A 14403-nucleotide genomic window follows, 5' to 3' on the forward strand; every position below is an offset into this window, starting at 1 on the left:
ATCTCGGTTGTTCGCCTTCAACGCCTGTACTATCCTTGTCCTAATCTCATCCCTCCTCGATGTGGTGGCACTGGATCTCTGTTTCCCTTGTGGCCTGCGTACACGTGAGGCGGTATCGCCGACGCTGGATCCTATCTCCGGTATGCATCACGGTCTGGCCTATCACGGTCTTGCCTGTCTCGATCTCTTGACCGATCATGCCTGGGTGACCTACTGCGGCTGATGGTGCCACGGTCTCTATCGTATCGTCGGTCTTCTCTGCTGTTGCGTCGCCGACGATCATCTCTGGGTGGTGGAGGAGGGCGGTCATCCCTCCGTCGGCCTGGGTCGTCCCGATTATAGGCGGGTATGTACGTGTCGACATCTGGGGGTGCTCTTGGCCCAGGTGCTCCTCTACCACGAGGGGGTCCTCGCTCACGATAGTCCGTGTCATCGTTCGGGGGCGGTCGTGGCGGTAACCCAGCGCCTCGATCTCGTTGCCAAGCGGGACGCCTTTCATCTGGTCCGTTTCGATATCTGCCTCCGTTCACACCATTCCGGCCATTCCCGTAAGGCTCGTTGCTGTTGAAGCCCGCTGTGGCGCCCTTGGCATCTGGGCCAATACCTACAGTCCCACCCTTGGGGGCAGGGGGCAAGGCAGCCTTGCGGTCGTGGAACTTTCTTCTGTCCAGCTCGTGGCTTTCTTCATAAACGGGAATCTCGTGGGGCTCTAACGGCAGAGGCGCCATCTTGAACCATGGGTGTTGTAAAGCGTCCACTGCGTTGATTCGTGTCCGCCAGTCCAGCTTAAGAAGTTCTTTCAATAGTGAAACTGCGCCCGAGCCGTACCTAAAAACGGGATTAGTGACTGAACCTTGAAGAATGTCCCATGTACACTTACTCTCGAAATCTGTTCTGGAGGTTGCCAGTTCGTGGTCGAGGGGACAGATGATCAGCCCCAGGCAACTGCTTCCATCCAGGCATGTTGTCTTCATTAGGAGATCCCATCAGGTCCCAGATCATGTCCAGCTGATGTGCGTCACTTTCACCAGCCAAAATGGGCTTTCCGAAGAGCATCTCACCCAAAACACAGCTACATTGATTGTTAGAACCAAGGAGAATGGGGACTTCCAGAACCACGCTTACCCTACTCCCCAAACGTCAATAGCGGGGGTGTATTGCCGTAATTGTAGCAAAAGCTCAGGTGGTCGGTACCATCGAGTAACCACCAGACCAGTGTAATCTCGTTTTCCTACGCCGTAGGCCTGACCAGCCTTTGGAACATCTCCTTCGTAGTGTCGAGCGAGACCGAAATCGGCAATCTGAAGGATACCTTGGTTGTTGATGAGCAGGTTAGCAGCTTTCATGTCTCGGTGCAGAATGCGGCTGTCGTGGAGGTATCGCAGGCCTTCGAGCAGTTGCAGCATGTAGCATTTGATCTGAGCCTCCTTGAAATGGACCGAGGGGTTATCGAGAAGACCGGAAAGATCGTGATCCATGTAGGGAGTGGCCATGTATACGATGGGCTTTTTGCGCTTATCGGCTGAACGGGGTGGTCAGTTGGGTCAAACAAGGAGCAGTCGTGTCCACTCACTCTGTCTGGTAGGGTGCTCGATAGCCATGTCTTCGAGCCTCAGGATGTTCTTGTGCGACAAGAGCTTGAGGAGCTTAATCTCGCGAAGGGCAGTAATGGGAAACTTGTGATGATCGTCAGTGTAGTTCTTGGGTGGGGTGGGGTGGTGCCTCGACATACGCCATCCTTTTCATGATGCATGATGATTTTTTTCAAGGCGACATGTATGCCAGTCTTGCGCTGGCGGGCACGGTGAACCTCACTGAGTTTTCGTTAGTATACGCGATCGCGGCTCGGTTGCGATGATCGACGATATATGCGCCGACCAAGGGGTTCGTACCCAAAGGTTCCCTCCCCCAGTTTGCCTAGCAACTCATAGTCGGAAATACGGGAGCATCCCTTGAAACTTGATTTTGGTCTCAAGTGGTTGAGCGCAAAGGTTCGAGGCGAAGTGCCATCAGGCGTCGAGTCTGACATTTTATCTGTGTCGTTGGTTGCTCGAAGAAGTTGAGTTGACGATGCGCGCGTCGAGAAGAGTTGAGTGAGGCTGGGAGGCTTCTCACAAGATTCGCATCGCCTCTGAATCGTGAATCATCGGGAAAAGCTGTAATAACGATTGTCGCTTTGGGGTTGATGTATGAGAAGGAGTCGAGGAGTCGGCGCTGGTATTTGGAAAATGAGAGTGAGCGGGGTTTTCTATTATAGATGTTTTTGTTGGTTGATTGTTCTTGATTGTCAATGCACTTTCAATAAGGCCAAGACGAGAGTTTAGAGAGACGCACGAGGGCGGTCAAGCCGAGAACGTGGCAGAATGCTCGGAAGAGGCTTAGCGGTAGGAGAAGGGATGGGTGCTTCAGGGGTACGTACCTGCAGACCCTTGCGTTTGCGTTTGCTGGATCCATTTTATCTTATCATCTGGGTTCATGATTGTTCGTCATTGTTGAGATTCTCTCACTTTTTTAGCGATTGTCTTGGAGCAAGAAAATGATTGTGATCTTGGGGCGTACGTCATACTTAGTCTGTATTTGAATTGGCCATAAGTACTTCATTACATAATCAAACTAAAGCCATGGCTGTATTTGATATCGAAAACCCGTTTACCTGATATCATGGCTGAAGCATCCTGTATTGGCGGTGTTTGGGCATGTGAAAGTGCGCTATCCATGTTAATATGAAAAGCATGGATATCACGGAAAGTTTCGTTCAACATTATTGAATGGTAGCCCTGGTCTCTTGAAGATCTTGGGAATATCATTAATTTATTAAAGTTAGTATCCTTGATTGAATTCACTGCGAAGCTACCGTATTATTATAGGGCCCCGTAATCGGAGGTCACTCTATTTGCTGGCGCTGCCCGGCTGGCTGTGAGGCATCAAAATAGAACCTTAGAGAATCCACATTGTTCTAGCCTTTGCCAATAGAAGACTTGTCGAAAAATGCAGGGAGCCAATACCTTATCTAACCCACGCACGTCCAGTCAGTAAATGGGCAGTGCTTGTAATTATTATTCATCCTCCCCGCGTCTTGGAGATCTTAAACTCTGGGGTAAAAGATGAGATGGATATCTGGACTATTATTGAGGTCATTCATGTATTCAGTCTTTAGGTATGCTCAATAAATATCAATCTGCTCTGACTGGACTAATCTCTCTCTTCACCGTAAAAATATCCTCTTGATCACCTGCCACTTGTTACTGATCATCAACACCAGACCAAAGATACGACATCTCATTTTCCTCATTAACCAATTCAGTATTTAAAATGCTTAGGACAGCCAAGCAGTGCAACTCCAGACCTTGATTTCACACCAATAGTTTTCCTCTTTAATGCTTAGTCTCCGTGGGCTACCGCATACACCAAACATCATCGCCTCTTACTCGCCAGTGCCCGCGAGATATCGAGTTTCTGTTACCCCTTCATAACCTCGAGAGGATCCACTTGATGGCTTCTTTGTCCACAAGGTTTAGTTTCCAAGGTACCTACTTATTAACGTTGCGCGTGCCGTAGATAAATTTTCACTTCTCCTCATCTTGATTCTTCTTCTTCGTCTCTATTCGAAACAACAGTTCTATTCAGAGTTCAATCGTCGATGCGCTGACTGAGTCGCTATCTTATCCTCCCATCAGCTCTTATCTATCACTGATACCAAAACGAGACCTAAGTTTAGAGTGACAAAATAAACTCCATAAAAGGTATCCTAAACTCATCCTAAATTTATACCAAGTTACCTAAATCTTTTCATCCGTTAGGCCAATATGAGTGAGACAGGCTCTCATGGCTCTCCTGCCTTGAAGGCTCCCGAGGCCAATTACCCAGAGTCTCGGGTCCTTATAATAGGTACAGGAGGGACAATTTGTATGCAGCAGGGCCCTGATGGTCTTCAGCCAACAGACAACTTCTTGGAGAATGCTATGGCCCCTCGTCCGTCATTCAATGACTTTTCAAACCCAGGTATGAGAAAGAGAGAAAAAAAACACCCTGAATGGAGCACACTGACAGACATCCAGATACCCTCCCAGCAGTTCGTGATGGAGAAAAGATCCAGATTGATAGTCTTCGCACTCCTGCTACAGCATACAATCGCCATGTCCGCTATGGTATCATCGAGTTCAACCCACTGCTAGACTCTAGCTCTATCTCCGCCCATGATTGGGATGCCATGGCCTCCTGTGTTCAAGAGAACTATCATCTGTTTGACGGGTTTGTCATCCTTCACGGAACAGACTCTCTGGCTTACACGGCCTCTGCCCTCTCCTTCATGATGGAGAACCTGGGCAAGCCCGTGATTCTCACTGGCTCCCAGGCGCCCATCTTTGCACTTCAATCCGACGGTGTTGACAACCTATTGGGATCCCTCATCATCGCCGGCACATTCACCATTCCCGAAGTCTGCCTGTTCTTCCATCACCGCCTCTACCGTGGAAACCGCAGCGCAAAGGTCTCAGCAACAGAATTCGAGGCTTTTGCCAGTCCCAACTGCGAGCCCATCGCCAAGGTCAATGGCCTCGGCATCAGCGTTAACTGGCCCCTTGTTCTACGACCGACATCGATTGCCAAGTTTCATGTCACAAAGGGTCTTGACACTACTCACGTTGCCTGTTTACGCGTGTTTCCTGGCATCAAGCCCGAGATGATCGACGCCGTGCTTCACTTGCCCGATATCCGTGGTCTTATTCTTGAGACATTCGGCATGGGTAACATCCCTGGCGGTGCTGAGGGTCGTCTTACGCAGATCATCAAGGCGGCTGTTGAGCGTGGCATTGTCGTTGTGAATGTCAGTCAATGTGTCAATGGCTTTGTATCTCCCGTTTATGCTCCAGGCACTGTCCTCGGCCGAGCTGGTGTCATCTTTGGACTCGACCTAACAGCTGAGGCGGCGCTCACCAAAGTCTCCTATCTACTCGCTCAACCAGACCTCTCCGTAAAGGAAATCCAGGAGAAGCTCTCCCGGTCGCTGCGTGGTGAGATGACAGAGATCGCCCACCAAAGCTTCTCCCACCCCTCAGGCTCACTCGACTTTGCCGCATCCCATCTTACGCCAAGCGAAACCGCATTCTCGGCGCTCGGATACGCGATTGAAAATGGCGAATTGGGACTCGTCAAGGAATTGCTGCAGGGCGAAGGTGCTCAACTCCTCAAGCAGTCAGACTACGCAGGAAACACAGCGGTGCATCTCGCAGCGGTGGCCGGTAGAACCGAGATCCTCCTCGAGTTGCTCCAGCGGGGCGCCAGCGTTCACGAGCGTAACAAGGCCAATCACTCGCCTTTGTTTGTCGCTGTCAAGTCAGGCCAGGAGCCTTGTGCGCAATTGCTGCGCATCGCAGGTGCCCATCTGGCGGTGGAGGAGAGGGATTCCATGCCTGGCTATGTGACGCCCAAGTATAACAGTCACATTGGAGGACATGGTTTCTGATCGATGAGAGATCATATCATGTCGTTTTACTTTTACTTTTGAGTTGGTGTTTTGTTATGGGGTTTATGCCAACTTTTGAAGCGAGCCAGAATACGGAAAATGGGCGAGGATATAAGCGACGTTCGCAAAGGGACATGATCAAGGCGCTTCGGGATATAGAAAATAAGATGAGATATTGAATTACGAGAACAACTTCCGATTCAATTAGAGTTCAATTGGTACGGCAATGGCTGTTAGTAGAGATACAGTGGTTTGCGGAGGTGGCTTGCTCTGACGTACCCAGGGATCTAATTCTCCGATGCAACAACAAAATACTGCCGAAGACTATATAAAAAAGGACCAAAAACATACTATTCACTCTATGTCCATACGATGATAGTCTCGAGTTTTGAAGTACCAATGCAACAGTATAGTCATCTGGATGTTTCGCCTTGGACCCATGAACTGACGTTTGAGTTCCTATGACTAACAGGTACGACACGCTATAGGTCGAGCAACCAAGGGCCTTCAGAAAGAGGTTATGCTCAGCAAAGACAACCCCAATTGAGCATCATACGGTTGTGGACTAGGCATTAAACGAGTCCAGACGTCTCCGCGGGAATCCTATAAAGAGAGTGCGTCCACTCCGTGGCAATGGCATGAGTTAGTTAACGTTAGTTGACTGGCCTTGCTTGGTAGGGGAAGAAAAACATGACGACGAGTCGTGGGTCGAAATTTGGCATTGGCCGAGATGCCGATTCCGCGACGTCACGTTGTCTTCCAACTCTGATCAATTACTAGTACTTTTCACTCTATTTAACAAAAGTGTCCTTTCTTCTGTTCTATGGCTTATACTGGCTGCCAAGATATTTTTAGTTTGTTTGCTCCCCATGAGTTCCATACCAACGCCCTCAGATCATCTACCAGACCTAGACTCTAGCAAGGTCACTTACCCAGGTTCTGACATAGCAGTACCCGCGGCACCAACGAATCCAGAAGAACTCAAGCACGATAAATATCGAGAGGATCGAAGAGGATGGCGTCGAATTGTCGTTAATTTCACTCCCTCGTGGTTCACAATGACAATGGGCACTGGAATCACGTCTGTTCTACTTCATAACCTGCCCTACCATGGGCGATGGCTATTCTACGTGTCTTGTATAATATTCTGTCTAAACATAGTGTTGTTCACTCTGTTTAGCTGTATATCTATTATCAGATATACGTATTTTAAAGGTATATGGTATTCAGCATTACGACATCCAGCGCAGGCTGTATTTCTAGGTGCGTGTTTCGTCCTGATGTGATCGATTGCCCTCAATTCAAGCTAACAATTGTCAAAGGAACCATACCAGTTGGCTTCGCTACCATTATCAACATGATAGTCTTTGTGTGTGTCCCAGCCTGGGGCGATTGGGCTGCCAATTTTGCATGGGCTCTTTGGTGGGTAGATGTTGTCATGGCCACTGCTTGTAGTCTTTACATACCGCATTGTATCATGCGAACAGAGGGTGTAAGTCAATTACCAATTGCAGCACTGATGTATCAATACTCACACTTCAAAGATCACACTAGACCAAGCAAACCCTTCGTGGCTCTTCCCCGTCATTGCCGATATCGTTGCCTCCACATCTGGAGCCATCGTAGCCAATGTTCTTCCCAACGACCAACACGCCATATGGACCGTCATTACAAGCTATATCCTCTGGGGAACTAGTGTACCAATGGCGATCGTCATTCTCGCCATGTACTACCATCGTCTTATGATTCACGACATCCTCCCTGGCCAAGTTGCTGTCGCATCGTTCATCGCCATTGGCCCTCTTGGTATGGGCGCAGCAGCAATCCAACTCCTCGGCCAAGTCTCTCTCAAACTCTTTGCAAGAAACGACTTCATCCCCAAGGCTCCCATCGCGGGTCAATTCTTCTACCTGACTGGCATTCTCACTGCTCTCATCTTATGGGGGTTCGCTGTTGTGTGGCTCTTCTTTGCTCTCGCCACAATCATCAGACGTCGAATCACCTTTAACCTCACTTGGTGGGCTTTTACTTTCCCTCTTGGGGTGTTTACAGTTGCGACCACGACGCTTGCTCAGGAGCTTCCGTCGAAGTTCTTCAAAGTGCTGGGAACAATATTCTCTGTTGCCGAGTTCTTGTTGTGGGTTATGGTGGCGTGTGGGACTATCAAGGCGAGTCTGAACGGCCAGCTGTTCCAACCTCCACCGCTAGAAGCGTGGGAGAAGAAAGCGAAAGAAGTTGAAGAGACCGAAAAGACCGAAAAGACCGAAAAGACCGAAAAGACCAAGGATTCACCAGTCTAGAATGCTGAAATGGGCTTATTAGTACATACATATGCACATAAACTGGCATAGCCACGACTATAGACTTGCATATTTCAGAGCGTCCGAAAGATCAAGAGTAGCATATCCTCATAGCGTGTTCATTTTAGTCATAATTTCCATACAATCAAGATAATTTAGCTACTTGGCTTATACTTGCCTGACTGATGAAATACCCTTGAAGTCAACGATATCTGATAACGACCCGGAGCGGGGCCGAATCACACGGCAGCCCGACCGGCGAAGACACCGGAAGACTCCACTCGTCACCGATTACCGATCTCTCGCGAAGTCAATCAGCTGATTATCGCCATGTAACATGATGATTGATGTCAGAATTGGTTTCAACATTGGTAACAAGACTGAGTGACAAGCTCAATTCAAAACGGCGCAGCTCCAGATCCAATAACGCCATTCATTGGTCCAAGCTCATAGCTCCAGCTCCCATAACAGCCACTAAACCCCTAAAACAGCTCCAGCTTCAGCGTCCTACCCCACTATAATCCCCTAAAACCTCGAGTCTCGAACCAATGGATCTCAATTGATTCTCCACAACAGCACCCCTCCCCAGGCCCCTTGCTCCATTCGCCTCCATTTGCCTCCAGAGGCCAGATTGTCTTGTCACCCACTGCCCAACTTGTTTCCCCCCATATTCCATCATCTCCACCAGCCTCTTCTTCTTCTTCTTCTTCTTCTTCTCTTTTTCTCTTCATCTCCCTCCCCCCAAATCTTCTCCATCGGTGTCTTCTCTATAGGTTCCCCTCATCTTCTCGTCGTCATGTTCTTCAAGGCTTCTTTGCTCGCCCTCGTGGCTGCTCAGGTCTTTGGCGCTGTTGCTCAGGTTCGTGTCGCGCGACAGCTTCATCTCCTCTACCTCGATGCTAACATCCAATGAAGGACGCTCCTGAAGCCAATGCCGCTCCCAAGGCCCCCCTCAAGGCTGATATCAAGGCTACTTTCCCCGAAGCTGATATCCTCGGTGTCAAGCTCGTCAACGGTCGCCCTACCAAGGCTGTCATAGAGATCAACAACAAGGATGCCAATGCTATCAATGTCGCCTTCGTCGCTGGCTCTCTCAACACCATGAAGGAGCTTCCCGAGGACAGCCCCCGTTACGCCAGCATCGTGCGCAACTTGACCTCTGTTCAGTACAACATTGAGGTTCCTGCCGGCGAGAAGAAGGAGCTTCCTTTCTCTTTCGCCCAGGACATGCAGCCCCAGGAGGTCCGCGTTGAGCTCTCCGCTGTCGTCACTGATTCGACTGGCAACCTCCACCAGGTCTTGGTTCACAACGGTCCCGCTTCCATCGTCGAGGCTCCCACCAGCTTCCTTGACCCCCAGATGTATGCACTCCCCTAACGCCCCAACCAATTGCAAGCTAACAGCATTTGCAGTATCTTCCTCTACCTCTTCCTCTCTGCTGCTTTCGCCGGTACCCTCTACTTCGTCTACAAGACCTGGATCGAGGCTCTCTTCCCCCAGGCCAAGCGCCCCCGTACCAACAAGAAGGCCAAGAAGACCATCGATGTTGCTGAGCCTCTCTCCGGCTCCGAGTCTACCCCCGTCGCCGTTGCCTCTGGAAAGGACTACGACGAGAGCTGGATCCCTGACCACCACATCAACCGCCCCGTCGCCCGTCGCGTCAAGTCCGGCGCCAGCGCCAAGACCAAGCGAGTCGATTAAGGAAGTGAGATGTCTTCTTTTCGACGTATTGCGCACGTGCGCACTGTATTTTGTGACGAAGCCATGTCTGAGTTTCAAGGGTCATGGCGTATATGCCTGGGTAGACTAGGGGTTGGGTATCATGAGAATTGATCAAACTCGTCACATGGCAATGGATTAAGGGACACCATGAGCCATAAGTATCTGTTGTATATTATATGTATCAAAACGGGCATTGAGAAAATGGCATGCTTTTCCCACACGTTATTACGAGACATGATCCATGATCTCTCTGTACTATGGTAAGCATTGCTGTCGCATTCATCATGAAACCCATGATCTAAACCACAAATGAGATTTCATGGTTACCAGTCCTTGCGTCGTATGTAGAGGCTTGTCGTGAATGCTCACCCTTGCGCCAAATCCATTCCGCCATGTCATGATCCCGGTATCTAATCGTTCCTGTCCATTCTCTCTTCGGCTGCCTCTGCTGCCAAGTAGCCCATGACAGCCTTTTCCTGAAGCCTGATATCCTTTTCGGGCCCTGCGTCTTTGCGAGCAACGTGCCCAAACAAACATTCCCATAAGTCATTATTTCCCACGTTCTCACCCGCCGATTTATCCTTACTCATCAACCGTGAAAGTGAGGCTTGCTCAAGTTCTAGAGTGTTTGCTGCCTCAATATTCACGTCGAGAAGTTCGGGTGTCGACTCCTTTGACTTGCCCTTATTGACACGGCCCATATGCTCCATTCGCCGCTGGACCGAAAGATTGTAAATCGACTCCTCGACTGTCCCTGACACAAGGTAGAGCCATACAGTTGTTTCGTGCATTTGACCAATCCGGTCCACACGTGCAATTGCCTGGAGCTCGAGCGCGGTGTTGAGAAGAGGTTCACAGAGAAAAACATGGCTTGCATTGACCAGATTCAGGCCACTGGAATGCGCCCTGGCATGAAGAAGAAAACACTCGACTGAGGCGTCCTCCTTAAACCGTTTGATGCCATCGGGATCGTCAATGGAGGCATAGCCGATCCTAAATCTTGAAAAAGCGTTACGCAAAATCCCCAGAAATCCTTTGTATTGCGAGAATACAATTGACTTTGCGCCAGGGTCAGACTCTCGTAGCCACATCAAATGTTTCACAAGCGTATCAACTTTCGTGGTGAACGAAGGGCCGTCCAGCTCGATTTTCTGTATCTCAGCCAGCTTGTCCGAGTTGAATTCGGAGTAGATCCCGGTTTTCTTTGGCGAGCCGGTTTGTCTTTCTTCAAGGCTATTCTCCGTACCATCTTGAGCTTGGCTTGGATCATCGCTATGCACTTTCAGTTGCTGAGGATTGATAGTAATATCGTGCAAGTTGGTTGACTTCAACTTTCTCTTACACACCGGGCAATTGTGGTGAGCTTTAAACCACAACATCATACATTCCTTGCAAAACTGATGTCCACAAACCGTGAGCACACCAATGGTGAAGTTGGTCTGGCAGATAACGCACATTCGCGGCTCATTAGACTTGTTTCCGGCTTCCTTGAGGTGAAGGACTGGAAAGTCAGTTTGGGGTCAAATGATAAGTTGGGTATTACTCACGGTACCTGTGTTTGGCTTCTGCTGCAGACAGCCTTTGCCGCATATTTTCCTCAGTCGTCTTCATCCTCGTCATGAGTTCTTCGGTGACAGGTTCCTCGTGGGGGAGGACACTGTCAGAGACTACTTGCAATTGGCGATAATACTCCAGGCGAAGGTTCATGATGTTCTTGAACTTGTCGACCTCGGCCTCGAGAGCAGCAGTAAGCTTGCTCTGTGTGTTCAAAATTGCTTGCGTTGCTTTGAGCTGTCGATCTGCAATTCTACCTTCTAGGATGCTTCGTGTGGTATCCCTTGCCAACTTTGATGTCAAGCCTCGAAACTCGCTGATAGCTTTCCGCATCGATGTTGATCGTGGCTTGATTTGATCTCGTAATGCAAGAAGCTCAATGAGTTTTTCGGGAGCAGGCCCTTCTTCGTTGGCTGCGAGTCTCAGTGACGTTTGTGTTTCGTGCTTGATCAGTTCGTTAGTCTGTCCAGTCAAAGCATCCTGTCGGTCAGCAATGATAGCTCGAAGAGCTTGAACATAAACCATGAGTTCATCCTGAATCTTGGCTGACTCGCCGTATTCATCTCCAGTGGTTTCGGCATCGTCCTCCTCATCAACCAAAGGCTTCAGAACCAGCCCGACGAGGCGTTCCCTCCATTCATCAATGACATTTGCTTGGTCATTCAGTTCGTTGTACAATGCTTCTAGATCATCGACGATGCGACCGCTCTCGATACCTCGTTCCTCATCAACTGTGAGCTCCGGAATCTCAACAAAGGATTGTTCGGATGCTTTCTGTGCCACCTTCGCCATTAGGCGGGTTGCTTTGTGGTGAGGCTCTTGTAGGATTTCCCTTCGAATAGCCTTTGCTTCCTCGTAGTGCTCATCTTCCAACTTCTGAATACGTGAGAATTCCTCGGATTCGGGCTCAGTCATTTCTGGATTTTCGCGGATCTGGAAATATGCATTCGCGCAAAAGAAGACGGCCCTGTGGTACATCTCTAATGCTCCACGAAGCCTCCGCCGACTCTCAAACAGTTGGCCTTTCTCCTCAACTTCAGAATCATCATCGATATCAGAGTCCTCGTGACTGGTGGGCCTAATTCTTGACACAGCCAAGGATTTGAGCTCATCACGGGCTTTGGAAACTAGTTTTTGAGCTTCGTCTCGTACTGACAACCATATTTCCAGTGCCTCCTTTACTCGGGGGCTGTTTTCGTATAGTTGACCTCGTGTCAGTTTACTAGATAGATAGGCTCTCTCATCTGATCGAATCGCGCTCTCGCTTTGCTCTAGCATAGCATCTAAAACCTCGTCAACGGTCCTCATGGGCCGATTTTTGCTGTTGCCGAGAGTTCGGCGGTTATAACCTGCAACTTCAGGATGCAGCGCAGTCTGCCTGAGTCGAACCAGCCAAGTTCTCATGTCTTCTTCATGATCCCCGGGCTTCCAGTCATCCACAATTGGCGCTCCTTCGAGGCTCAGCCCACATGCTTCCGCCATTTCTCGATAAAGGGACTGGTAGTGCTGTTCTTCAACGGCAGTAAAGGGCATACTGATGACAAAGCGTTTCTGGGATGGCAGAACCAACTCGTCTCTAACCATTGACTTTGTGTGCCGAAGAGCGATTCTGTTGAATAGGCGCTGGAAGACGGATTTGTGATGACGGATCAGATCTTGCCATATCTGGTTCACAGAACAATAGGGCTCGTACCGGAGGAAAAGGAGCAAGCCCTGAAGATCCTCAACGTCATTCTTCACCGGAGTTCCTGTGATACCCCACGCATTTATCCGAGGAAGAACACGAGCCACTTTCGCGGCCTGGCTATAGCCACTTTCAATCATCTGAGCTTCGTCAAGGCATATCCTCCACCACGAGATTTGCACGAGGGGGGAACTGGGTCGATCATAAACTCTTGCGTGCCGCCGTGAACGCTCTGGAGGTACCGTCGTGAAGTGAAGCTCAGAGGACAGTACCGGATATGTTGCGAGAATGATATCATGGCCAGCAAGTTCATCTGTGGCCTGTTGCTCGTCCGCTTCCGATATCCTTTTCCGACCCTCATAAACTTTGACACTTAAGCTCGGTGCATGACGTGCAATTTCGGACGCCCATTGCTCTTTCAACGATGGGGGTGTCACGATCAACGTAGCACCACTCGGCGTCAGTTTGGCCTGGGACTCATAATCACTTTGAATCAAGGGTCGAGATCGCTGGTGAAGCAAGATCAAGCCGAGTATCTCCAGGGTTTTACCAAGGCCCATCTCTTCTGCCAGAATGCCGCCCTTGACGGAAGCCTCAGCTTGTCGGAATAGCGAAATATCTCTTGTCACCGTATGGAGTAATTCGCTCAAGTAGTACTCATTCCCGGCCACATCCGTCATTTTCTTGAAGTCGTATACGCTATCCTGATTTTCAGGTACGTATGGGATGATGCGTCGCATATCTGCCGACCACTGCACTCCTTCACGTTGCAGTAACCACTGCAGTGTGCGCTTTTGGTATGGGAATAATGTCGATTCCAAAGCATCGACTTGAATAGTTTCAGGTGTTTTCTCGTCCTTTTGAGGGACAAAAGCCGCTTCGTAAAAGTCCATGGGAGACCAAGTTGAAGTCCAATTAGATGTGCCTGTCGAGATCGAGCCACGCAGTAGCAAGTCAATGAATGGCTGACTGCTGCTGCGATCTGTTGACGATCTGTATTGAGAGTGCGGAGATGGAGATTCATTCCAGTAGAAATTGCGACAGAAAGTCATCTCAACCTGCTTTCCTTGCCACTCAAGTTCCAAGTCGAATGTGCTCCATAGCGCATTCGGCTGTGACGCTCGCTGGGAGATGCTATCCAAGACGCAAGCAATCTTCATCTGGTCATCTTCTTCCGCTCGTCTTAGCCTGACCGCAACATCCAACAATGTGCAATCCTTCCGCGGCTTCATGCGAAGTCGATTGTCCATAAAACGAATGTTTATGTAGCGATCAACGCTCTTACAAACAAATGATTGGCTTTTGGAAGAGGTCCCTGCGCAAGGGCGAGAAATAGTAATTCTTTTCTTTGCGATAGGTATAGCATTCAAGGCTAATGAAGACTCGGTCTTACGACGCTTTGTAGGTGGCCCATTCTCCTGGGACGATGATGGTTGATCTGGGGTTTCATTTTCGGAACTCATGAGACTAATAAGCCCTTCAACGAATGATGTTGGCATCAAATCTGAAGTCAAAGATGTGAGCGTGAATGGATAAAAGCCCTGATGGCTAACTCACCATCAAGTCTGATGTGTAAGTGAGGCGCATCGGGACGAGGACGCCGGGCGGTGGCCTTGCAGCGGCCCATGGTTGATATTATACGTTTGTTATCATTTACCACTGATTTTTGGTAGATGGAG

The 14403-nt window shown here is 49.4% G+C and overlaps 5 protein-coding genes across 5 annotated transcripts; 3 read left to right on the forward strand and 2 right to left on the reverse strand.

The window, feature by feature from the left end:
- Positions 1-131: 131 nt before the first annotated feature.
- Positions 132-2029, reverse strand: BUR1 (serine/threonine protein kinase, CMGC, CDC2/CDK sub; the record flags this gene model as incomplete). The annotated part of the gene is made up of 6 exons (XM_044820819.1): positions 132-828; positions 881-1072; positions 1126-1522; positions 1574-1676; positions 1733-1814; positions 1893-2029. The coding sequence occupies 6 exons, from the start codon at positions 2027-2029 to the stop codon at positions 132-134; spliced, it is 1608 nt and encodes a 535-aa protein (XP_044685119.1).
- Positions 2030-3806: 1777 nt separating this feature from the next.
- On the forward strand, positions 3807-5464 carry J7337_003102 (uncharacterized protein; the record flags this gene model as incomplete). Its single annotated transcript, XM_044820820.1, has 2 exons — positions 3807-4002; positions 4059-5464. 2 exons carry the CDS (start codon positions 3807-3809, stop codon positions 5462-5464), a joined length of 1602 nt encoding a protein of 533 aa, XP_044685120.1.
- A 1477-nt stretch (positions 5465-6941) lies between these two features.
- J7337_003103 (uncharacterized protein) lies at positions 6942-7764 on the forward strand (the record flags this gene model as incomplete). Its single annotated transcript, XM_044820821.1, has 2 exons — positions 6942-6956; positions 7009-7764. 2 exons carry the CDS (start codon positions 6942-6944, stop codon positions 7762-7764), a joined length of 771 nt encoding a protein of 256 aa, XP_044685121.1.
- A 796-nt stretch (positions 7765-8560) lies between these two features.
- On the forward strand, positions 8561-9465 carry J7337_003104 (uncharacterized protein; the record flags this gene model as incomplete). The annotated part of the gene is made up of 3 exons (XM_044820822.1): positions 8561-8623; positions 8680-9125; positions 9177-9465. 3 exons carry the CDS (start codon positions 8561-8563, stop codon positions 9463-9465), a joined length of 798 nt encoding a protein of 265 aa, XP_044685122.1.
- Positions 9466-9896: 431 nt separating this feature from the next.
- On the reverse strand, positions 9897-14351 carry J7337_003105 (uncharacterized protein; the record flags this gene model as incomplete). Its single annotated transcript, XM_044820823.1, has 4 exons — positions 9897-10775; positions 10899-10987; positions 11034-14228; positions 14282-14351. 4 exons carry the CDS (start codon positions 14349-14351, stop codon positions 9897-9899), a joined length of 4233 nt encoding a protein of 1410 aa, XP_044685123.1.
- Positions 14352-14403: the final 52 nt, after the last annotated feature.

The sequence above is a fragment of the Fusarium musae genome, chromosome 2 (genome assembly GCF_019915245.1).
Source record: "Fusarium musae strain F31 chromosome 2, whole genome shotgun sequence".
Lineage (NCBI taxonomy): Eukaryota > Fungi > Ascomycota > Sordariomycetes > Hypocreales > Nectriaceae > Fusarium > Fusarium musae.